Source organism: Chelmon rostratus, chromosome 15, assembly GCF_017976325.1.
Source record: "Chelmon rostratus isolate fCheRos1 chromosome 15, fCheRos1.pri, whole genome shotgun sequence".
NCBI classification, from domain to species: Eukaryota; Metazoa; Chordata; class Actinopteri; order Chaetodontiformes; family Chaetodontidae; genus Chelmon; species Chelmon rostratus.
The window spans coordinates 22,598,126-22,623,102 of NC_055672.1; the positions used below are offsets into that span (position 1 = coordinate 22,598,126).

General features: G+C 41.9%; 1 protein-coding gene across 1 annotated transcript in view; it reads left to right on the forward strand.

Moving 5' to 3' along the window:
- The window catches only part of si:dkey-288a3.2 (protein phosphatase 1 regulatory subunit 37), a 66,382-nt gene that overhangs the window by 33,148 nt on the left and 8,257 nt on the right, over window positions 1–24,977 (forward strand). The window contains exon 10 of the mRNA XM_041954100.1: window positions 62–228. Within this exon, the coding sequence (XP_041810034.1) occupies window positions 62–228 (167 nt within the window). The remainder of the gene's footprint in view (window positions 1–61; window positions 229–24,977) is intronic.

A 24,977-nucleotide genomic window follows, 5' to 3' on the forward strand; every position in this document is an offset into this window, starting at 1 on the left:
ATAAACAAAGTGTTGTGGAAGCCTCCTCTAACATTTCAGCGTCATCTTTTCTTTGCCGAAGGTGCTGTGGCGTTGGCAGAGTTTCTTGCAGAGAGTCGGCAAATTCGGCATCTGGACCTCCGTCAGAATGAGGTGAAGGTTGGAGGCCTGATGGCCTTGTGTCTGGCCCTGAGGATCAACCGCTCTCTCGTTAGCCTGGATTTAGACCACATACCCCCACAGGAGCAGGTAGGTGCTGCTGTCACTGTAACATTACCGGATCTGTGTTCCCTGCTGTTGAGACAATGCCAAATCTCCAACGTCTTTATGTGCTACTTCACTGGACTGTGAAGTTATTCAGTCAGGCAGGTTCTCAGACAGTTGTTGCTCTTATACTTAAGCTTTAACAGGACAGGATTATTTCATTAACAGTGCGAGTTCACTCCTGACCTTTGATGGTCTCACCTTATTGTCCAGTGGTCGCTGCTCGGAAGCTTATGGGCATCCTTCTCTGCCGGTGTTTAAAAATGGCTATTGGTTCTTTCATTTTGAGTTAGAATGAAGGGGTTTGGTGACTTGAGGATTACTTTCCCTTAACATCTTGTCTTTTGTGATGTGTTCAGGCTCGCTGTGGTCACAGATTTGTCACTTGGAGACACAAGTAAGTCATTTGTGTCTCATTTCATCAGTGATACTTGTTTTTCGTTTCTCTCAACCATCCATGGCTGCAGAGGCCTGAGGAAAACGATGCCATAACTTTAATACATGCCCCTGCTGGATTCACAAAATAATTACCCACACTTGCCATCTGTTTGTCATGATTTTATCTCTGCTAACTTATTTGCATATTAAAGCATTAATTAAAATCTCCAAGGAGCGGAATGCTTACTTTAAAATTAACTCTGAAGGCGATCCGTGCACAGCTTCCAAAGTTGTTTTATTTTTGTTTGCAGTGGTTTTCTGTTTGTCTGCGTGTTGTTTACACGATTAAGTCTGATTTTTATGAAATGTCTCCTCTGGCTAAAGTCAAACGGCAAGATGTGCCAGATTTTGGAGAAGCAGCTTTTAGGAGCCATGATGTGTCTGTGAATGTGTGTCATTATAGCTGGGACTTCTTTGTCTTCTTCTTCTTCTTCCTCACTTTTTTTGCACATGCACCAAAGCCTCCATATTGGCGGCTCTGTTTTCATGCTCCTCTAAGCCGTCGAGAGACGTGATTAGCATTTCCACCATTGGTGGGAGTTAGTGTGGCTGGGTATTTTAAGGGAATGGTAATAAGGGAATTTTTAAGCTCTGTCAGGTTTTGGAGTCACACAGCTGGGATTTGTCTTGGCGTGGCATATCCAGGTGGGAGGAGTGACGATTGTATTAAAAAGCAAATCTTTCCATCAGAAAACAGTGGGTGGCCAGATCAAGTGTTCTTGCTCAGTCACATTCCCCGGGTCGCCGAGGAATACGTGAAAATTTCATTCTTCTGAAGGAAAATAAGTGTGGGTATGAATGTGAGTGAGTGACAGAGGGGGTTACGGCGGCACTTTGTGTGTGTTTGACAGACTCGCTGATATAGAGTTTGTGTGTTCATACATGTGCCTTTTGTATGTGTGTGGTTTTACGACGATGCGGGGGGGCAATTTAAGATGCGCATATTTAAAAGGCGAGAAAATAAGGTGGCAAGAGGGGAGGAAATCTGGGTTCTCTTGTCTTTGTTTACAGAGTCTGATTTTTCATGTCTGTTGCCACGCTGCTCCATTTGATCACTGGCCTGTTTGCTGTTAATTATTAATTATTTACCCATCTAAAATATTCATGCACCCTGGCCCTAGTGGAAAACAGCCTTTTCCGAGGGGCAAGTTTTCTCTGTAGCCATTGCAAGGTGGAGCTGTTTATACATCTTTATCAGGGGACTCTGTCAACCCAGCTAATGAACTAAACTTCCCCTTGCCCAGAGCTCTTAATCGCTGATCGAACAAGGGAGTCTCACCCGCCTGTTTACCTGTTTGATGCTTAAATATTTGGCTTTGGATTTGCTGTTCTCCAGCAGAAGAGTTCAGTGATAACGCTGGAGAGTGTCCTCTCCTGAATGTCGCATGTCAGCAAGGTATACCTGTTAGAGAGTGGTTGTCTCACTGAGTGATAATTACAGCAGCGTGAAGTGTGTGTGTGTGTGTGTGTGTGTGTATGTGTGTGTGTGTGTGCGTGTGTGTGTATGTGTGTGTGTGTGTGGGTGTGCGTGTGTGTGCGTGTGGGTGTGGGTGTATGTGTGTGTGTGTGTGTGTGCGCAGGAAGGAGCGGCAACAGGAAGGAGGTTCTGCAGCTTGTTTTAGTGGTCCTGTAGAGGGGGTTGACAGGCGACAGGAGCAGTTGTGGTACTTTAAGAGGAAGCCAATGGGACAACAAAGTGTTTTAATGCTTGAAGGCTCAAGTCACTTTTAGTGGCTTTAATTCTTCTTTGTTAAACAAAACCTTTACATACACACAGTAGCTCCATCATCAGGTACACCTGTGCAGTCTATTGCAATTCAGTGAAGCAGCTCTGCCACAAATTCTCCCTTTATGAAGTTTATAATGCTCAGTTTTTGTTGACATTGTCAGAAATGTGTATATTCAATGTCACGTTTATGACCGAGGTCCCTTCATATTTACATACAGCAGGTGGTCAGAATATTAGAAACACTAAACATACTGCAGTCTGATACAATACCACAAATGCTGACCTCAGTATTAAACCTACAATTGAATTAAGTTCTCTGTGACATATGAAAAAAACTGAAGATTAGAGGCATCGGAAACATAGACTCTATGACAGAACAGTTGTATTCAGTTGTGCCTCATAAAGTGATGTTTGACTTTAATAACTTTAAACGTGTTTCAAACGATTTCACCCAAACATGCAGTCAAATAGTCATATTTACAGAAAACTGAGCCTTTCACTACCTTCTTGCTGTAACATTACAAGAGTGCAACAAGAGAAACTGATTTCTTTTCTTTCCTGAAAGTCTGTCTGCAAAACAGCAGCAGGGCCAGACAGGACCATTACAGGGCCCAGGGGCAAATTTGAGCTGTGGGCCCCTATTGAACCCCGAGTTCCCATTGCCCTGAAGCACCCATCATGTCCAGCGTACATGGAGCCCTAGAAACCTACCAGGACGCCTACCCTGAGATGCTACCTTGTTCCAGTTGTTTCAAGTATCACTGAGCTTATTGTGCTAATTTAATTTAACATAGAGTTATTTAGGATTATGCACCTGTAAGAATAATATCAACAAAAACAACTAAAGACTGGATTTTGGGCCAGGACCCTTCTGCAAGACAGGCGTGACAAAGAGAGACCTGCCATTATGAATGTTTGTTGTATTAGTTGGCACAAAGTCTGAATGAATTTTTAAACTGACACACTGCAGCACTGCTGTTCCTGCAGTAGTTGTACTCAAGGACCGGTTGCTGGGATTAGCTTTGGTTAGTCTGTGGAAGCTCAGACATGCTTTCTATTCTATTTCAGTCAACATGCATTGAATATATCTGCACACTGTTTGCTGCCAATGCAAAATATTAATATCAAATAGGTCTGCAAAACATTTTGCTTTCCTGAAAACGACAGCATGTTTCATGTTGTTTAGCCACACTAGAGTGGAGAGCAAATTTGGTGGGTCTATCAGTTTATGGGTCCATCGGCCTGCTGCTTTGGTCCAGATAAAAATATTCTGAGAAACTGTTGGATGAACCATGAAATTTTTTCACGATATTCAAGGCCCCCCCAGGAAGTGGTGGAAGCAGTCATGGTCATCCCCTGATTTTTATTCTAATGCCATCATCAGGTCAGAATTTTAGTTTGTCCAATTCTTTGTTTGTGACCAAATACTTGCAAGCTTTACCTACTAAATAGTGACTTGTTTACATTGTCAGTTAAATTGCAGATTTTAGCATTTAGCTCAAAGCAACGCCTATGTAGAGCCTCACAGAGCAGCTACCTTGGCTTTAAACTCATGGCCTTGTTTAACTATGACTAATGTCCAGTCAGAAACAGTAGAAAAAACTATAATGTATCAATCATTTGGATCATTTGGATACAAATAATGACAACAACCAATATATCAATATGTATATTGAAACAAACCAAAAAAAAAACAAAAAAAAACAATTGGATGCAGCCCTTTTCTTTAAATATTTATTTATTTTAACTACTTTTCCACATAAGGATTGTTGCAAGCTTTGAGTATTTATCCATAATGTAGCATGGCTCTGAAAATCAGACTGGCTGTTGATATCTGTTTATATCTGTCTTTATTTCATCCAACAACCTTAACTGCTCACACTTCAGTTTGGTTTCCTGGCTTTTATATTTCCGTGCATGTAAGAGGAACAGGAGTGACATCTGAGGAAAGATACATGTGTTTGTATGGGTCCGTGGAGAGATTGCAGTGGGAAATGTACTGCACAGATGGCACCGTCTGAAGGAGCGTGGATTCTTATTTTAAGAACAGCGTGAAACAAAGAGGTCTCTTGGTATGTTTTCAGGCACCCTTCCTGTCATGGTCAGGCCCAGTAGGGTGGCTAGGTGACAGGACGGCCTGACCATGCATGTAGTTGGCACTCAGGTTTCAGTTGCATCATAATGACATTGATGCTCTGGGGATCCGAATACGTAGGCAGACAACGGCAACCAGGCAGAACAAACCTCCGAGCAACGCCTCAGAGGGCAGCAGGGAACAGCTCCGAGTAGTCAGGGGCACCCGGGTTCACACTGCTACCAGATCAGTCAGTCACCCGCTGAAACCACACCACACACCACACAGTACAGCTCGGATAGTTCTGAGAGCAGAAAGGAAAAACTGTTTTTAACAACCATTTAAGCAAGTGAATACCCAGAGAACATTTTATTTCTGATGACCTAACAGAAGAAATTCATCCTTTCTCTCAGTCATTCTCTCAGTATTTTATCTAGAATTAAATTATGTGGTCTTGTAGTAATTAAAACCACTGATCTATGCAACAAATAGAAAATGTTATATTATGTGACGCATCTGAATGGCTCCTAACCTTAAACCAAACTACAACCAAAAGGTATGACCAAGGGACAGACAGACTGGGCGGTACTTGCATACAAACACGATATGTGACATCCTTAATCTACATTAATCACAATTAAAGCAAAACATGTTGCAATCTTAAGTACGGTATCATCATCAAGATAAGATAAAACGGTCGGAGCTGCTGCAACAGGCTGCCACTCATGAAGCCAGGTCTATTCAAATATCTTGCAACGTTAGTGTGTGTTTTTATTGTGTCTATTTCTGATCACATGTTCTGAGTTCACCCTCTGCTGGTGATCTTCTAGACTGGTCATGAGTGACGTTAACCTCTCGATACTTTTGAGTGTTTTGAGTCAGTGCGATGCTTCACTTCAGCCAGCGTCCGACTAGCTTGGTTTAAGTATTAGTAATTGTATTTCCCTGTGGAAACAGACATAAGAAAGTGTTTCACCAACAAGAAGATCTCACCGACTGAGGATGCTCTCTCAGCAGCTGCAGCCACACGGCAACAACCAGTAGCTCTATTGATTCCAGTAACAAGTAGCGTTGACATAAACAGCAAGCTCGCAACCACAGCACAGACAGGTGCAGCCACCGCCGTCTCCATCTCCTCGTCCCTCTCCTCCACCACCACCTCCACCAAGGCCTGGGTCAGTGTTTCTGCCACCAGCAGCTTCCTCAGAACCTGTTGGCAGCTGTGAATGTGTTAGCAGCTCTTCTCCCAACCCTCAACTTGGAGAATCAAGGAGTGTTAAACTGGCTGCAGCTTTTTTAGGCCCAGCCTGAGCCACTGAAGTGCAGTAAGCAGGCCACAATTATGTTAGTCGTACAGTGTTTGTGTAAGTATTATTCCTGAACTGTCTTCCAGCTTTAAGGTGGTTAGAATATAGAATAAACTCTCCCTGAGCTTCATGCTGTTGTAGTCCTGGTTGATGTGTAGTGCCGTCCATGCTGCTGATGCTACTGTCAATGATAATTAATAAACTAATCGCCTTCATGCCAACTAAACCAAGTTTTAAGCATCATCAATAAGACATACAATGAATAAGAATGTAATTTCATGGTCATGGTCTTTTAGCATGTAAAGCTACACAATATTGAACTATTCAATATGAATCTGTTGTTACAATAAAAAGCTTGAAAAATGACTTGAATTTTCAGGGCAAATCCATAGAAACTAAATGGTCAGCCAGGTACTTCCCCCTGGCACTGGGACTGAAATAAAGCAAAGAATCATTTTTCATTATTTATTTATTTTTAATTATATTTATTCAGGTAAGTGTTTGATTCCATTTTCTGTACATTATTTTTCCCAGGAGAGAACTAAATGCTGTTTCAAAGCCTTCTCAGCACAGTCAGTAATATTCCTCTGGTTGGGACATACAGATTGTAAAAGTAGACAATTTTTTTTTTTTAATAAAGACATCTACTCCTTCCTGCCCAGAATACAACCTGAGCCGAAGTTTTCCTTCTGTCAATTAATGAGAAAAAAAACTACTTTGACACAGAACCCCTCTTACTTGATATTTTACTTGTAGATTTGCAGTTAATCAAATTACAACCAACTGACACGAATTAAACCTGGGGGGGGTTCGGGGTCTGGAGCTGGAGGCCTTGCCTGGCTTTGCCAGGTTTGTGATCCAGTGTTTACTCCAGATTTGTAAGACTGCACATTTTCCATGACGTGACCGGAGCGTCCCTGGTTGTATGGCTCTGACTAAGTTATTCTAAAGAACTGGACACTCTGAAAAGTGTTGACGGGGGAAGGCTGTGTATTATCCAGAGTATCCAGGATAAACTGCTATGAATTTTTTTTTAGAAACACATATTTTTCAATATTTGGAGCCCCACAGAGAAAATTCTCTGTCTATCCAATATCTAATTCAATGTTTGTAATCCATTGTGACCCAGCAACCTCATCAGCATTCAAAGGAAGCAGACTGTACCGCCTCCCAAACAAAGACCACATGTTTGAAAACCACATTCAAACAGTTGAATAAGTAAAGGAAATGTGCCAGTTTCCGGTTTGGACTGTTTTCAGTGAGTCTGCCTTCAAACTGAAGCTGGACTCGTTGATATGAGCTCCGTATTACGAGTCCACCGAACCTGTTCGTGTGGCGTGTCCCCCACTAATATGCAACATTACTTGCACAGAGAGTCGACTGTTCCTCCTGATACTTCTGAAAGGGACAAAGCTGGATGAGTCACTCCAGCAGACGAGGGGGCTTTGGTTGCTGAGGGGGAGGTGGTGGTTGTTGTGGGGAGGGGGGGGGCAATCCCCTGTCTCTCTGCAAACACAACAACAACAGCAGTAACACACTCCTCGCTGCACTCCTGATGTATTTTCAGGCAAAAACAGGCATATTTGCCAGCTGTGTAATTTACTACGGCTCTCATTTGCATATTAAAGCCTTAATTAGCCCCTCTGAGCGTGTGTGTGTCTGTGTGTGTGTTTGTGTCTGAGTGTGGGGTTTTGGGGGGGGGGGGTAATCACTTGGACGTGTAGCCAGGGAAAGGCGGGGGTGAGGGGTGATCTGCAGTTCGGGGTCTGGATTGGGGCCGGAGGGGAGCCGAGTGTCCCGCCCCCGGTTCCCCCTGTGGACCGGCTGGTTCTGATACAGTCCAGAGCGAGGCGGGGCTCTTTGATGAATAACACTCGACATGTCTCCTTGTCATTTTTGATCACTCCCGCTCTTCCAAACCAGGAGGTGTGACCTGCACCATCACAGGAAGAACACATGTGGTTTTATTTCATCCGCTCAGTGAGTGGAGGTGATGGAGAGCTGACAGTCAGGAGAGGTGGGGACAAGGAAGCACTACTCAGTCTGAATATTAGTGTTCAGTATTTATATTGTCCTCTTGAAACATGATTGTCCCTCAATTTTAAACTCAAGATTCAAAATTCCAAGTATTTCTACAAAACTGTGGCAAAAAAGTGAAAAAATATTCCTACATAGCACCTCTAGAGCTCTCTTAGTCGTACTTTATACTGGATCTCACTTCACTAAAAACATCAATTTGTGGTTTCAGCTGTGCACATGATCATGGATCATATAAGCTTCAAATAGGTACTGTTCATTCTTTAAATTTAATTCTGTTACGTAATTTTGTTCATGTTATTATGTCTACCCCCATGTATGCCTCCAGGGCAGCTCTTTAGCGCTACACATCCAAAGTGTTGATGAGTACTGATGGGTGTAGACTGAAACATTGTTTTACCGCCGACACTCACAGCTTAATTAGAGGGTCGGTTCACATGAATAAAGGAAAATTTAGAGGAAAAAAAAAAACTTTATTTATGTTAGCCTCTAGTAGTATCAAGCAATGCCGATAGTTGGGATACAGTATCTGTCTGTCAGATTTTTGCCCTCACCTCAGTGCAGTGGAGGTTAACAGAACTCCATTTGTGGTGCTCACAGCATTTAATGACATTTAAAAATTGCATTTACAAATTTAACAGCAGCCCAGTGACTCTGGACGATCCACATGCTTGCTTGTTGTGAGCATTTTCATTCAGACTGCTTTGAACAGAAGCAGCAGTCCCTATGGTAGGGACTAGTACATTATACTCACTTCTGCTGTGCTGGGCTGAGGCAGACACCTCATAGATGTAAGTCTTCAAACCTGGACAAACTATTTGTAGGGTAAGATACCATCAGAGGTAAGAGAGGAAATATGTTGTAATGTGGGTGAACAGATCCTTTACCTGTGCATCAGACCTACTCCAGTTTCAGAGGATTTGGTCATTGCTGTTTATATGATACTGTATAGTATTATTTTTCTGTCATCCATAGAGTGAGCCCACATACCAAATATACATTTTCAGTGGTGAAACTAAGTTGCTTTGTCAAAACTTTATGCAGCTTTGCTGACACACCAGACAGTGCAATTCAACATTTTTGTGGAGCCACAAGGTCATTTTATGCAGAGGAGGCTTTTCTCAGTGGTCATAGCCCAGTAAGTCCACATTCCCCATTCAGACATGCAAGACGCTCGCTCAAACAACTTGGCATAATGACCAAAACACTGGAAGTTCTGCAATTGATATGGGCCTCCTCTGCATAAGGGGGCATATGTATATCAGCCCCACATAAGTGGGGGTATTGGATCGCATCGCCTTTCAGCGGGCATGTCCTGAGGCGCCACGCTCAAACAGTCACCCATCAGCAGCTGGCAGCCTCTCATCTGACTACCATGAAGCCCTATGCGTGTCTATCTCTCTCGCTCCCTTCATCCACAAGCCACATCCCTTTCACTTTTGAATGGCGGGCTGACTGCAGAAATTGCCCCTGTCCACCATGCGCGCTGAATATTTAACTATGAATGTGAAATATCTTGGCAAGACTTCAACCAACTTCAAAAGTGAGAGCCCCTCCAACTCTCTCAGCATACACACACTCCCAGTATCCCCTCTTTTTTACACCCGTGGATCGATCATCCCATCCCCATATGGAGGGATGTCAGGAGAGGAAGTGGTGAATGATCTTCTCCGGTTGGGCACCAGAGTCATTGACTGAAGGCAAAACTCCCGACACTAAAGCTCTGTGGATGATAAGGTGAGACTCCTTCAACACAGTGCACGATTCTGGTGGAAAGAGGAGATTGACAGAGTGAGGGAAAACATAACGGCTCAGGAGTTCTGCTTTGGCAGTTTGGCTCCTCTTGCTTTTCCCTCCATTCAAGGCCCTCCCTCCATCCTCAGTGCCAGACATGTTTCCCCTCTCCTTCACCTTAATCCACACAGGGCACAGCTGTGCCGATTGTCGATCGATACTGGCCCGCGATGATCAGCACTTAACATGTTCCGTCCCAGACCAACGCCAACAACCAATTTGTTTATGGAGATTTAATTGAGTTAATGTTTGAAAGCAGGACAATAGCCGGATTTGAAAACTGGGCCTGTGTCAGCTCATTGGGTTTGTGTTTTGTCAACCTCCACACACCCCCTGCTTGATGTGGAAAGACAAGAAGGACTTAAATGGGGTGAAATCAGTTTGGGCACGTTCAAGGCGACGGTCAAACCCTGCTGTCTGCACTGTGGGCCAGTGATCCTCAGCTGATGGATCTTTAAGACGGGAATGCTTTTATTTCACAGCACTGACTTTTACGATCTTCAAACAGTGATGCATTTGTTTGACACTAGACTATATAAATCAGTTGGCTCAGGCGTTGTGACATGTCATACTGCTCATTTCAGTCATTTTGTACATAACTCTATCTAATGATTGGGTTAATACATGAAATGTGTTGTTGATATTCATGGTCCCCAGAGGATGAACCACACTAAATTAGGTGATCCTGTGGTCTTACACCCAGCCCAGCCATGCATTAAAGTTTTGAAAATACAGCATTAACTGCCAAAGCATACTCAACAGTCCACAAATGCCATGAATTGCTGACCAGATACATGCCCCCCTCGAAGGAAAACTGATGTCTGTCATGAGGTCAAATGTTTCATTCTGGCCCATGTAGCTTAAAGGCTCCAATGCAATACATTTCTTTGACCTTAGGTGTGTTGCAGCCTGGGAAATGCAGCAACCCCGGTGTACGACAAAACTCTACGGTCAATCACAGACAATCAGTCTGTTGCCAGTATAACACCTCTTGTCCTACAGTCCTGTCTTGCAACCCTCTCCAGTTCTGTGATGGGGGGAGGGTGGGGGGTAATTGGATTTGTTGTCCACTGGCTGGCAGGCCTGGCCTGTCTGCTCAGCTTAGTGATGAAGACATCAGTGTGACAGGGACCCAGTGAGAGGATCAGCTGGTGTCCTGGATGCCACTAATAAAGCTGTGGTCATGCCACGGCCATGCCGCCACGGCTGCAGCCAGCTGTTACCTCTGCCACCTCTCCCCCAGTGCCAGTGCCTATTCCACAGCTTGGGGAGTTGGGGGGGTGGTGACATGGTGAATCAAGAGTGGGCAGCCTTATTAAAGCAGATGCCAGTCCCCTATTTGCTCTGTTGGAGAGGTCACTCTCCACTCCCCAAAAACTCCTCTGTGGTTCCGGGCAATGCTGGCACCAGATAAGTGTCCTGGCATTGCCTGTGATGCTCTGTGTCAGTAGGCATCTTATTAAAGCACTGACAGGAGGCTAGCCAAAGTCAAGGTCTGTAGTTTAGGCTTCACTGCAGTTGTCCCCTGGTTCACCCCGTCAGGGATCAATGGTTTCTGTCCTTGATGTCCTGCAAAATATGCCGTCTTTAAACAGTCTACTAGCTAATGCAAGAAGAAAATCTAGTTGATCAGTTTTAAGAATTAGTGTGGCTTAGATATGGGAAGTGAAATGTTTTCCTCTTGCAGCACATTAAGATGTGTGTGGGGGTTGGTGGCTCTCAGTTACAATAGAAAATCAATTTCATGTACAGAATAGAAAACAGCCAGTATGCATGTCAGTGTCTCTGCACAGCAGTTTGCAAGCCTGTACTATCATCACATTGGAGCATGAATGAACATGGTGATATGAAGCTGACCTGGCACCTGTGAAGCATAAGGTGTGCACTAATTATGTGACGGCAGCGATAAGTGAAGTTAAGACAGTGAGCAGTATTTTCAACAAACCATGTTCCAAACATTTAGACTTTTGAAAGTTTTTTTTTTTTGTGAAATCTGAATTTTTCAGGGTAGCACAGCTTCAATATGTACCTTCAGAGGCCTAATGGGTTGTGGCGTGGTTATTTTAGGATCAAATTTTTAAGACTGGGGCAAACTTTCAAGTTATAATTAGGCTGGCCTATTAATCGAATTTCATTTTTAATTTTGGTATCCAGCGATTATGAAAACAAGATAATCCAGAATTGATTATCGTGCATGCTCCACTTCACAATTATGGGGTCGGTTTGTCTTGTGGTAGAAATCCAGCGCACCCCTTTCCTTTGCAGCAGTGCACAATAAAGAACTGGATCCGTTTCTGATCATAGGTAAAAAAAAAAAAAAGTTAAACACTAAGAGCAGATTTTCTGAAAGAGGTTTCTATGACTCCTCCGTGTGACCGGGTTGTTAAATGGAGTTCTTCAGTCCAAAAGCGTTCCGTGTAATCAACCAGTTCATATCTACCACATTTCAGGACTGGTTGTTTAAATCTACCACATTTCAGGACTGGTTGTTTAGTGGTTTACTGCTTTGGAAAAGACAGTGAACTCAAAACGTATGATCTTAGAGCAAAGGTAGCTGATCACATAGGCAGTTAGTTCAACTCAGAATCAGAATCTCGGGTTTATAGCCAGGATGTGAGCTGTGTTGCAAGTCTTTTTCATTCTGTTCACCCCTCCTGTCTCTTCAGTCTGATGTACCTCCAAATGATCAATGTTTCTGTATTCTATATGAAAGTCAGATGACTGCAATGCATGTACCCCGAAGGAAACAATAGTGCAGAGTAGTCTGTCATTATTTCTTTATTTGCTGCATGTATTACTTTTGTGTATATAGTATGAATTTAAATCTGATTAATAAGGAGGAGACATTTTAGTGTGTTTCAGTGTTCATAAAGCAAGGGAAAGGTTGCTTTCCATTTAATGTTACAGCTGGTTTATTAGATGCTCAGCAGTGAGTACACTTTCCAAAGAAGTAAAAAAAAAAAAAACACAGAAAGAAACTTCCCTGTGCAATTGTTGGTTGTTCAATGTACAAGAAAGGTTTAACATCAAACTGTCATCTTTTATTTCACTTATTACTTCGTGATTAATATTATTTTAGTCACTTTATCGTAAGCAAATTAGATCGTTAGCCTCTCCACTGTAGTTTATGTTGTTAGCCATTACTTCAGATTTGCTCCATTTTGCTTTGGCACAAAACAAAGTCTCATTGAGCAATCAAAGGCCAGGCCAGTATCAATCGAGGTTTCCAGTGTGGGAGAAAAGGGAAAGCGATGGGGATTATTGGAACAGTTATCTGTTGTTATCTGGGTGGTGATTCAGTGGTCTGGAAGCAGGCTAATGTTACTCACATCTCTGATTGTTGATAGTTGTGGGGAACTCTTCATCAGATAAGACCATGGACAGGAGCTCCAGAGAACACAAGAGGCAGACAGAACACCAGACCAGAACCACACAGCATCCTCTGGGAAGAGGTCAGAGGTCACATGAGAGCTGTCTCTCTTATAACTCCAGCAATAACTCGCTGATGATGCGAGATGTGTCGTTGCAAAAAACGTTCAAAATGTGTTACCTTAATTGGAGTTATTTCCATGCCCTGTTTCAAAACAACAGCGATTGGCTGCTCTGGAGGTGGGGAGAACAGTCAGGAGGCACGGAGAGTCCCCAGATGGAGACCCAGTCTGTGCTTGGACCCTTCTCGAATTTTCAAAAACACAAAATTAAACACGAAGCTATTTTAAGGCTCGTTCCACCAGTTAGCGGGAAAATAGATCATGACAGGTGGCTTGTTGATTATTAATTGAGATTGAGACGCTCTGACAGATGACCTGGCATGAGGTGAGGTGTAGATGACCCATATTCCATTCACACACACACACACACTCACACACACCTCACCAGCACAGTAACCTCAGAGAACATGTGCGACCTGCCCTGTCACCTGAAACATTTCCGTACATATGGCATCTCAGCTCAGGCTGAAGCTGCTGAAACCACTCCTTCATATGGCCTTTCCTTTCTGTGCCTGTCCCTCTACATCTTAGATACACTTGAGAACGCACACACCCCTACTTACACATGTATGAATAATATTTGCACATATTTGCTAATGATTTGATCAGATTATTTCTGTGTGCTGCTGTCAGCTGATGTCATATGTTCCTCACTTGTCCTCTCCTCTGGCTCTGTCCTAACAGTAGAATGCATAGACAAAAGGCATTCAAAAAGCCAGCCTTTATTTCTCATCTTGCACATTCCAGTTTTTAGGTGGAACTAAACACCACAGTGCAAAAGACTTGGGGGGCGGCACTCTGTTTTGTGTGAGAGGTACGACTTTTAAAACAGTCTGCAAATCAGCCACCCTTATATACAACACAGAGACAAAACTAATGGCAAGGCAGGGTTTGCCCTCAGGGAGTCCGTTTAGGAAATGTCACAGACATGGAGGGTTTTTACCAAGCCCTGGATTGCATATTCACCTGTGTAAAGACCCAATCACAGGTAGCGCCACGGACACTGTCGACTCACTCTAAGTCATTAAACGCCACAGAGAGGTGGCATTGAGGAACGTAAGGAAAGTTGATGTGGAGACGAAAGTCACAGCTAGAGAGTGACGGTGGAGGGGGTGACCAATAGGAGGAGCCTCGAACATTCCTCAGTAAACTTTTTAAAAAAAAAGGACTGAAGAAAAGAAGAAGAAGAAAGGAAGCAAATAAGAAGAGCGCTTTATTCTTATTTGTAATAAACCAGAAATCAAGCATCCTCCTCATCCTCCCCCATGAGATTCTGAGTGTCAGACACTCCATTTCCCTCATTATGCACCAGTTTGTGCTTTTTATGCATCAAATTCCAAGTCTCCTACTCTCAACATGAGTGTAAAGGAAAGCGTCAATAAGAGTACTTGTAGGTATTATAGACTAAATCTCATTTTAACTTTCAGACCAAAACCTCTCGTAAAGGATGGGGTAGCCCAGCCATTGGCAGATTAATGTCTACCAAGTGGATTATTGCTCGAATTTTTTGCTCACACACACACACACACACACACACACGCTTTCCATCTGCTTTCTGAGCAGCTTCAAAGTTTTTGCTTTCCAAATAGTAAAAAGGGTGATGACAGTGATAGACACCTTAGATGTGCAGTAAATGTACAATGCCAAAAACCTGTCAAATTTGTAAAATATATTTTTTAATACAGCAAGTAGATAATGCAATGTAGATAGAAAGGCAATGATTTTCAAGAAAAACAATTCACCTACAATTTCTTTTAAAACATAAAATTAGTGTTTAACAGAGTGTCTACATGTATGAGAAAATTAAATGTAATGCTTCTATGACAATTTAATGACATTTATTTCTTATTTTAGGATGAATAATCTTTTTATTGTTCCAAAAAGGATATGTATAGGGGTCAGTCCAAAATATTTAGTCCAGTGCAGAGGTCAATTTTAAAAGGTTGTTCCGCGGAGCAAAAACCGACTACTCCATTGCTCGCTCAGTAGCACCCCCCAGAGGTCAATTTTAGGTACGACTATGGTTGGTTATTAAACACATTCTTCCAGAAACAATTAGTTTGAGTTTTCTTTGAGCTAGACAGCAAACAGCTGCTGTTGACAGGTCAAGTATCAGTATGGCAGTTAAATCAAATGTGTGATGGTTCATCTACTGTAGGAATAATCCCAGCGAGTAAGTGTAGCAGGTCAGCGTTAAGGCAGCAGTAAGTTTTGTTTATATCAGAAATGTTGACACTGATGCACCAAAATATGTCTTATTTTTTGGAGAAAGATAGATGGAGGAAATTTGTATTTATGTTGCATCATTCAAACCATCAATTCAAATGTATTTAATGACCTTTAAGGCTTCATTTTTGTAGAGTTTTAAAGAAATGCAAGAAAACAGACAAACACTTCAGCAACATGTTTTCATTTTTCACAAAGTTTTAGAAAGTTTGTCATCAGAATTTGTACAAGACAAAGAGGATTTTAATAATGGTCTGAAGGACAGCAGAACAAATGGCAGGCAAGCTCAGTCGTTTTTTTTTTTACTCGTTTTGCATCTTCCAGAGGAGTTTATTTCCATTGTTAGCTGTCATGCTAACCAGCTAAACTGGAGAGCTTCACAACTCCAGCTCAATACAAGTACACTGGGTGGATCAATGCTAAAACAACCTCCATCGTAGAACAGTGTGACTGGAATAAAGGAAATAGACTTCAACAACCTGAACCTTTCTCTTAGTGCTCAATGTTAGCATTAGCAGCCAGACTAGCATTAGGATGCTAATGCTAGCTAGCTAGCACAGTAGCTAACAATGAACATAATCTCCTCAGCAAGACAGAAAACTTTGTAACTTGTAAAAAGATTGAACTTGTCTGTCATTTGTACTGCCTTGTATGACATCTTCTCATCTACTGTCTGTCACTGAGCATGACAAAGACGCAGAACCTGATTGGTCCTCTTGTGTGCATTCGAAGTGCTGATTGGCTGCCAGACCAAACCTTATAGTACCAAGCGAATTGGTGCAGAGTTGATTTCCAGCAGCTCCGGCTAGGACTCTGATACGGGGATGATGATGATGATGATGATGATGATGATGATGATGATGACACGGCAGGCCAGGGCAGGAGAACTGTGAGCCGGGAGAGCAGGGAGGGGAAGGTCTGTCATCACCAGCACCTCTAGAGGCCATATCCTGTCAGACTGTTGCCACTAGAGGTACAAAGTGGTATTCAAGACTGGACGGGCCAGAGCTAGCTTGTTAGCATGCTAACTTCAATAGCTATCTCTGCTAGAACTGTTACTTCCTCACATTCTGTGTATACTGTTCATTTTTTTAACTTTTGAAACTAAAGTTCTGGCCATCTCACACATTGCAGTGCATACTTTAACCAACGACAACTAAATGTGGAAGTTTGGGGCATCATGAATTGAGTGATTTCACTCTGTGTCGTCTGTCGTTGCTTCACGTCCACCATGGAAGACCCAAAATGCTCAACAGCAAACTGTGTACTTCACCTTACTCATTATGGTCTGTCTGTTCGGATCTGTATTTGGACAGTGTCTTTATTTTTACGGGCGGACTTGAACTGGAGGTATTCCAATCTGAGTAACTAGGGTAACGATGACGCTGATTGACAGACAAGTTGCCAGTCATTCTAGGTATCGTTCTGATTTAATACTTCTCCGCTATGTCTTATGAAACTCTTTTGGTTTTATGATTTCTCATGTGATTGGAGTGTGTATGAAATACAGGACAATGATAACAGAGTATTAGCATGTAAGTTGTTTTTTTGGTTTTGCACATTTTTCACAAAATTCTGCTTCTGCGTTCCAAGAGTTGGGTTTAAAGAAAGAAAAAAGAATTTGTTAACATCAACAACATCCAGTTAACAACGAGATGGAGTGCAATCTCCTGCAGCCAGAGCAGCCAAGCAGAGTTTTACCTGTGTTGATTTCGGGAGAAAAAAAGTTCTAAAAGTGTGAAGATCAATTAGGCAGAATTAAAGCGGCGCTGGCTTGGGAGAGCATGGCTGGGGGTCTCTGCGGTGGTCTCTCCAGATAATCACCAGCCCAGGGCCCTCCATAATCACATGGAGGAGTGTTAGCTTTCACACACCGCTGCTAAAGAGAGGGATTAGAAAGCCACACAGCCTGATGAATACAGGGGAGGAAGGTGCGTGTGCTGGTAGATGGGGCATTGTGAGTTCAAGTTCAACTTCTTTATTGTCATTTGAAGAACGATTACAGCGACACAGTGGTTTTTATGTGTCAGGCTCCCTCCAACAGTGCTCTTAAAGATATGGATAACAAATATGGATAAAGAATCACCAAAGTGGGACTAATTAGAATCGAAGACATATAATATCGGGACTGCAGACTAGAGGTGTTCATGGGTTTTTTTTTTTTTTGATTCCGAGGATCCAAGACCAGACCTGGGTCCCAGCAGACCCAAGTTACGTTCAGTCTGTTCTGGTTGGGAACAGTCCCTCTGTGTTGCTGCCGAACTCATATTGACCCACATCAATGTTTATAATATCAAAGTGGAGCAGAGTGCACACGCCTTTAGTTCTGATCATTAAAAAATTATGTTTTCTTTCAGCAAGGTTGGGAGCGTGTGCAGGGGAAATATTCGGTATTGCTACTCTTTTTTTACTTTTGTTGTTGCCTGTGTGTGTGTGGTGACTCTGTTTGGAATGGGTCTAATTGGTCTGTTTGTTCTGGGTCTGATTCTCCTTGGAGCCACATTATGAATGGATTTCTCTTTTGTTTGGTATCATCGTTAACTTATGTATGTCAGGTATGAGTGAGTTTTGCAGAGGCCCATTTCAGTAAGTAAGCTAATTAAATTCAAATTTGTTTGTGACTATTCACGACTAAATTATAATATTAACAACAACAAATCAATAGGGACAAGAAGACTGAACCAGATCCTGCATGACCAGCCATGTAGAAAGGCCAGGTGACATTTAAGTTATGGTCACATGGAGTAAATTCCTACACAAACTATTTTAATTTGTTAAAAGGATAAAGCTGGTTTCCTTCTATATTTTTCTTATTGTCAACAAATCTCTCAGTGCTTTCGGATTTTCATACCCTGTCCCACTGGTTCCTTCTGAAGACATATAGCTTTAAAAACAGCTCACAAATATACACTTTCGTTTTTTAAAAAGGTATTCACACATCAATATTTTCATAAAACAGCTGGTCACTGTAGTGTTTTTCCAAATGTTCCTCATATTGGAGGAAATAGTGCATTTGGGGACTATTTTCAGCGGCGGATTAATCCACATTTAGTTCCCTAATGAGTATTTGAGGTAGCAGGACGATGTATGTGGGATTGAATTAAACTAAACTGGTAAATAAGGAACATGCCAGCCAGTCAACAGTGTGGCTCACTGGTATGTTTTTGGATACGCTGTCACACCGAGAAAGACAGAAGAATGAAAGCATTTCTAATGGAACTGGATTGGCCCTGAGCATGTTTCATTATCAGGTTAATTCATGAAAATAATAATTCAATATTTCTTATCATGATGTTTCAATTAAAGATGAATATTGTTTTGGTCAAGTCTTGATTGAGTCAGTCCTGAACACAACACTATTCTGCACACTGATCACTTATCTAAATTCCCCAGTGGGCTTGTGTCACTGTGGGAACACAACCGTGATCTGTGACCAACAGCTGAATATTTATCTGTAAATCCACGTCGATTAAAATCTCACTGTGTATCAGTATTTTTATTTTCTCTAATTTATCAATTCCTCAATATTTCTGAGCCTTTAAAGTAAGATCAGCACCAGCGAGGCTAGAAGCCAAGCTGCTGAGGATAAATTCAGATGCTGGACTGCTTCAAACTATTCCCTGAACATCTGCAGCTGAAGTCAGGTTTATGTAGAGAGCCATCGACCGAACTGCAGAACAAAATCAGAGCAATTCAACAAAAAATAAAACACACGCAAAGACCTGTCTCTAATGGTGGTAAGAAGCCTGTTGAATCAGTTCCCTCGAATAAGATAGAAAACCTACACAAATACGCTGATGAGAATGAAAGAAGTTTGCTGTAAGTGTGTGTTTTTATGCGTGCAGGGTCAGACGTGTTGAATTCACGCACCATTTTTGGAGCGTCTCATTTTCTGCCTCTTGTTTTCCTCCCTGTGACTTTTATTTTGACTCTTTTTTTAATTGTCTCTCTCGCTGTGAACCTCAATATAATTATCGAATCATAACTTCCCGAATATGTTGCTGTCGTAATTACCAAACCCAACGTGTACAGTAGAAAACTGCAGTGCAGCCGGATAACAATGCATGTGCGTGCTGAAACTGAGCGTGGCACCACCTCCCACCCCTTAAACACCAGCCGTCATTTTCATAAATTTTGTAATGAATACTTCAGCTCTGGAATGATTTTTTTTTTTTTTTTTTTTTTGTATTTTAATAGGCCGTGTTAAATCGGTTTGCACTGCATGTGACACCACAGTGCACTGAAAGTCATTTTTAGCTTTTTTGGATAAGATAAGGTGCAAAATAACAAGAAAACAATAAGAAAAGTAGCAGTTTTCATATCTTAAAATTGCACTTTAACGCAATTTCTCTTAATTTGCTCAACAGTCAAATTCCAGAATGTAATTTAGTTGTATTGAGTTTACATTCATGTGTTTACCTCTTATTTAAAGATCACTCAGCTGGATTAATTCTAATAGATTTCCTTTTTTGTCTGTCGTACCCCCTGCATTGTCAAAACTTCACAGTCAAACGCCTCAAATACAACATAGCTTTGTTTCTCACTGATGAACATGAAAACATATTCTCTCATCTGACACACATGCACAGTGGAAACGTGAGGGAGCAGGTATTTGGTATACAACAGTGACATCTTCAGTCGGAGTGATGGAAGGCTGCAGACAGAGCGGAGGACAGGGACGTGGAGGAGAGGGAACAATGGAGGAGCGTCTCCGAGCAGCTCTGTGTGTCTGTCGATGGAGGAAATGCTGGTAATTACTGCCATTTATAGAAAGAGGAACAGGCTCTGTGAATAAGCTCAAAATGCATTCATTAACATTTACTCAGCATTCTTCCACCTCCACTGAATAACAGAGTGAATCCTCACTTTGTTACGAGCTGTTCAAGTTTCCTGATGGAGGGAAGCAGCTCACTGACTTTATGCAGGATGGGTGGAGGCTTAACAGAATTTCTTTTGTTGTCTTTAATGAGGTATTTCCTGATTTAAATTAGAATTTGGCCCATTTTAGACAATATTTTATTAAGGCAAGGTTTTTGTCCATTTTAGACAACTTATTATACAATTCTTTCTTTATATACATGAATACATGCTGTGAAGCTGTGTACTGTAAATTTAAATTGTTTCTCCTGCCTCAGATCATCCCTCTCAACCCCAACATCCACCCAGGGTTTGACTGGATTATGACTCTGCATTCACACATATGCATTTATTTGTATATACATTTGTATTATTTATTGGTGAAGAAGTTTGACTTCTTTTGTGAAATGAACACAGGTTGGTGTGAGACAAGAAAGCTTTGTTGGGAAAGTATTGGTTTAAAACTGAAACTGAAACAAAAAAAAAAGTCAAACAACACCTTCCACAAAAAGGTCAAAGGTCAAATTCACTGTTTTGACAGATCCCAGCCTCATCTGTTGAGGACGCAGGTCGTCATGGGCGCCGCTTTATTTTAACCTCCTCTGTTTAACATTTATATCAGTATCTCAGCAATGAGATCCAAACACACTATAACGTAGCTGTAAATGATAATTAATGCATTAGTCAACAACTGCGTCTCCCCATTGAAGCATCTTTATCTGGAATATAACATATAATGAATGCAATATGACAGTCATAATTATTTGTAATTTGTAATGATTATACGCTGATATGTCTTCATGCATGTTGAACATATTTATGAAGTTTAAAACTTGCTTGTGAATAATTTGCATGGTGAATAAATGCTTTACACTGTTAGGGTTTGTAAATGGTGTCATCATATATAATGCTCTGCTGTGATATCAAGCATTCATGGACTGTTTATAGACTAATTATGGTTCATAGGAGGATTTATAGTCAATAACAAACACATCAATAAAATCTTAAAAAATGTCTGTTATATTTGCTCTACATTGAATAAACTGTGTGTCACCCTCTGACCTCTGGCCTTCCAAGTTGTGAGCCTTGACACTCTTATGCTAGTATTTGGGCCAGTTCAATTAGGACCAGTATCATCCAGCAGTTTAGTCTCTAAAGACATAACATGTCAGTTAATAAATCATCTTTTTTGTCACTGTATGTCCACTGTATGTGACTTTTTACAATAAAATAAGTTAAACACTGACCCAAACCTTAACTAACCAAAACCTGGAAAGCAGTGTTCAGTGTTATTTAACAAAAGCATGCCATCCGCTTCTCCGATAAAGACTCTGAAAACCTGACAAAACAATCTGTCTTCATTTTTTGCTTTGCCCATTTTCCTTTTTTGTATGTACAAACTGTGCGATTATCTTTTGAGTAAATTAATATTTTATTTAAAGACCCCAACAAGAGACAATTTCAGGGGGAAAAAAAAGCAATGTTAAAAGCTTGGAATTCATTGGAAATGTATGGTGTGTGAGTCTGTAAATGTATTGGATGCAGTGTTTTATGAGGAAACACTGAGCTGGTGAGGAAATTAATAACTTGCACACCTCCAAATTTAAAGCACTCGCATTGTTGATCAGCCTCAACAATATGACTTAAAAAAAAGGACACAATACGCCACTCGCATAACACTTGAAACTGGCATCTGAGATGTCATTTACATATATTAGCATATAAAGTAATTGGCACAGATGCCAAGGAAGCAGCCGCAAACAGATTAATTGTCATCGAGCAGTCGCAGTGACATAGTTAAAAATGAGCTCCTTTTAAGGCACCAATTATCAGAGAATTTCCAAAGTAACCTTTTTTCATCAGCGATTCCCTTTCCCACTGTTGTCGCCTCGAACACACACACTGGCACACACACACGCACGCACAATGGAAGGCAGACATGTAATATGCATAGTATCAGCATCCTAAATGTATAAATATTGTAAATAGCTGTCTGTCGTCTTTCAAGTTGTGCCTTTGAAATCAGGCCGTGCCGCATCCCGCTCTGAAAACGAGCACATGTGCCTTTGTTTAGCCCGAGACGAGAACAAACGGCGAATTCTCACACACAGTCATTGTGAGAATCCGTAATGAATTTTCACAGATAGAAATAAGAATGCCTCTGCTGGGGCGTCCATATGCTGTTTTCTTCTCTTTTTTCTTTTTTTTTTATGAACACATTTTAATGCTCTGTGAGCCCTGGTTTAGGCACAGGTATTGTTATGCTTTGTGCATGTGTGTGTGTGTGTGTGTGTGTGTGTGTGGGTGTGTGTGTGTGATCCGCCTCTGAACCTGCACATGTTCACATTTGACAAAGACCGTCTTCTCCCCTCTCTACAGCTTTGCCTCCGCACTGTTTTCAGGAAAAAGGCTTAATGTCAACATTTCCCATAAAAACACCTCCTCATGCATCAGCTTGAGTCTGACCCCGCCGACCCTTCAGCGAGCGCTTCGCTGTCCTCCCTCAGCTAAGCCAACAGATTGAAGCCGCTGCTTCTTTCCTCCCTGCTAATAATAATTGGATAGCGGCTCCATTTTTAAGGTTGTCTTTGGGAACGCAGGTAACAAATGAGCTAGTTTAAGCTGCCTGCACCTCGGAGAGATTTAAACGCTCGTTCCCGGCAGCCACCGTGCAGCCATCTTAACTAACGCTGAGATGACGGGGGGAGAGAGAGAGAGAGAGAGAGAAAGCGGCTCAGGCAATCCCACATGGAAACATCAGGCAAGGAGAAAGGGGGCAGAGTTTCCAAATCAGACCCTCCCGAACGTGTTGTTGTTGTTGAAATTAGGCTTCAGCATCGACCACAGCTGCAGAAAATACGGCCTGGCATGCCTGACGCGCCCGACGTGCCAGTGTATTTTGGTAAATTTAATTTTTTAACAAGCTGAGAAACACCTAAAAATTTCACTGGAACAGGTTTTGATTTGAGTTTCCAATATCATTTTAATGGCAGAATCCATTATTAGATTACCAAAGAGGAATGAAATTCACTCCCAGTGCACACTAGAAAGCTCAGTTCTTAGCTTTCCTGCACTTTAAGCTGTGGCTCGCTGTTAATATTGGAACATGCAAACATTAGGACACTAGCTGTCTTCTGCTGCCATCTTGTTGTCTGTCTTGATCAGTCCACTGGTTTTCCTCTCCTGTTTTTTTTTTTTTTTTTTTTCTTTTTCCAGTGTGTCCTGGCTCACTGTGGATTGTGGCTCACCATCATGTGTTATGCCGTGGAGTGCAGTGGTGCAATTTTAAGATGCTTGTGCTTATGTGTTACACTGCTTTAAATTTCCACTTTGCTTATTTGACAGCTTAAAAATGTAAATTGTGTATGTGTGTGTGTGTGTGTATGTGTGTGTGTGTGTGTATGATGGTGTAAGATATGTTATGGTGTTTTTTTTAACTTGAAAAATGATTTCCAGTTGATCAGTGGCGGTCCCTGTTTAATTAACTGATAAAATAAAATTAATAATAAAAAAGAAAGAAATTGTTGCCCCCTGTTGCAAAATTAAAGAAATTTGCCAATGATGCAAGGATTAAACCAAGAGTGCGACTATGATTTGCGATTTGTTTTTGGATGTCATTGATAGTTTATATCAATGTATCCTATTCACACAGGATCTTATTCCACTGTGCCACAGAACACTGATGTTGTACTAAACACATCAGTGAGCCACACTGTTTCACTGGGCGTTCCTTCATTACCATGAACACACACACTGTAGTGTAGTTTCACTCAGTCCCACACACACCGTCCTGCTGCCCCAAATACTCACTAGAGCACCAAATGTGGATTAATCTGTCACCTAAAACAGCCCTCAGATTTCCTCCTGTTTGAGTAACAGCCTTTTTTAAAGATTTCCATCTTCAGTAGGAACCAATGGGCTGAGAGCGCTAAGAGCCGGGGCCACGGAGGTCAGAGAGCACTTAGAGACGGACTACGTTAAAGCAGGATCTGTGATCAGCTCAGTTGCACTTAGTTTTATCTTAATTCCTTGTCATTTTGCCACCTCTCACAGGGTCCCAGCTCTTTTACTTTGAAAAGAATTGTTTTCATCGTGGATGCGGTTAACGGTCATCCTGCTTCTGATTGGTTGACTTGACCTCAAATTAATATGCTTCAAAAATTAGGACTTAGACCACATTTGCACACTGACCCCAGCACTTTTGGTATTGGACATTCCATTGGCCACAGGAGCACACACACACACACACACACCAGCCAGTCAAATAGAGCCCTTGACACTTGCGTTGCAATTTTGACATGGCAGAAAATGGAGGAGAATGTGAAGAAAGAAGTAATTGTGTGGTGACAAAAAAGGAGTTCCCCCTGGCACCGAGTCGGGAAACAAGACTTTGTTTGGATTTCTAGCACTGACAGAAGGTGTGGAAATGTGTGTGTGTGATTTTGAGTTTGCATTCTGCACTGATGTTGCAGAAGCTGTATTGTTCACACATACAGACCGCTTTTTTGTGCATGCATGAGTACCTGTGCATCTCTACTTGTGCACGTGTGTGCATGTGCGTGTGTGTGAGCGTGTGTGTGCTCCCATGTGTGTTTATATTCCTTAATGACTTTCTAATTCAGGGCCAGCAGGAACCTGCCTTTATCTCTATTAGTTTAGTAGCAGGGCAAACAAAGAGAATCTGTGGCCGTGGCACCGAGCCAGAGGAAGACTCAGCCGTAAAAGCACTTGTCCATCTGCGTCTCCTCCTCCTCCTCCTCCTCCTCCTCCTCCCACACTCT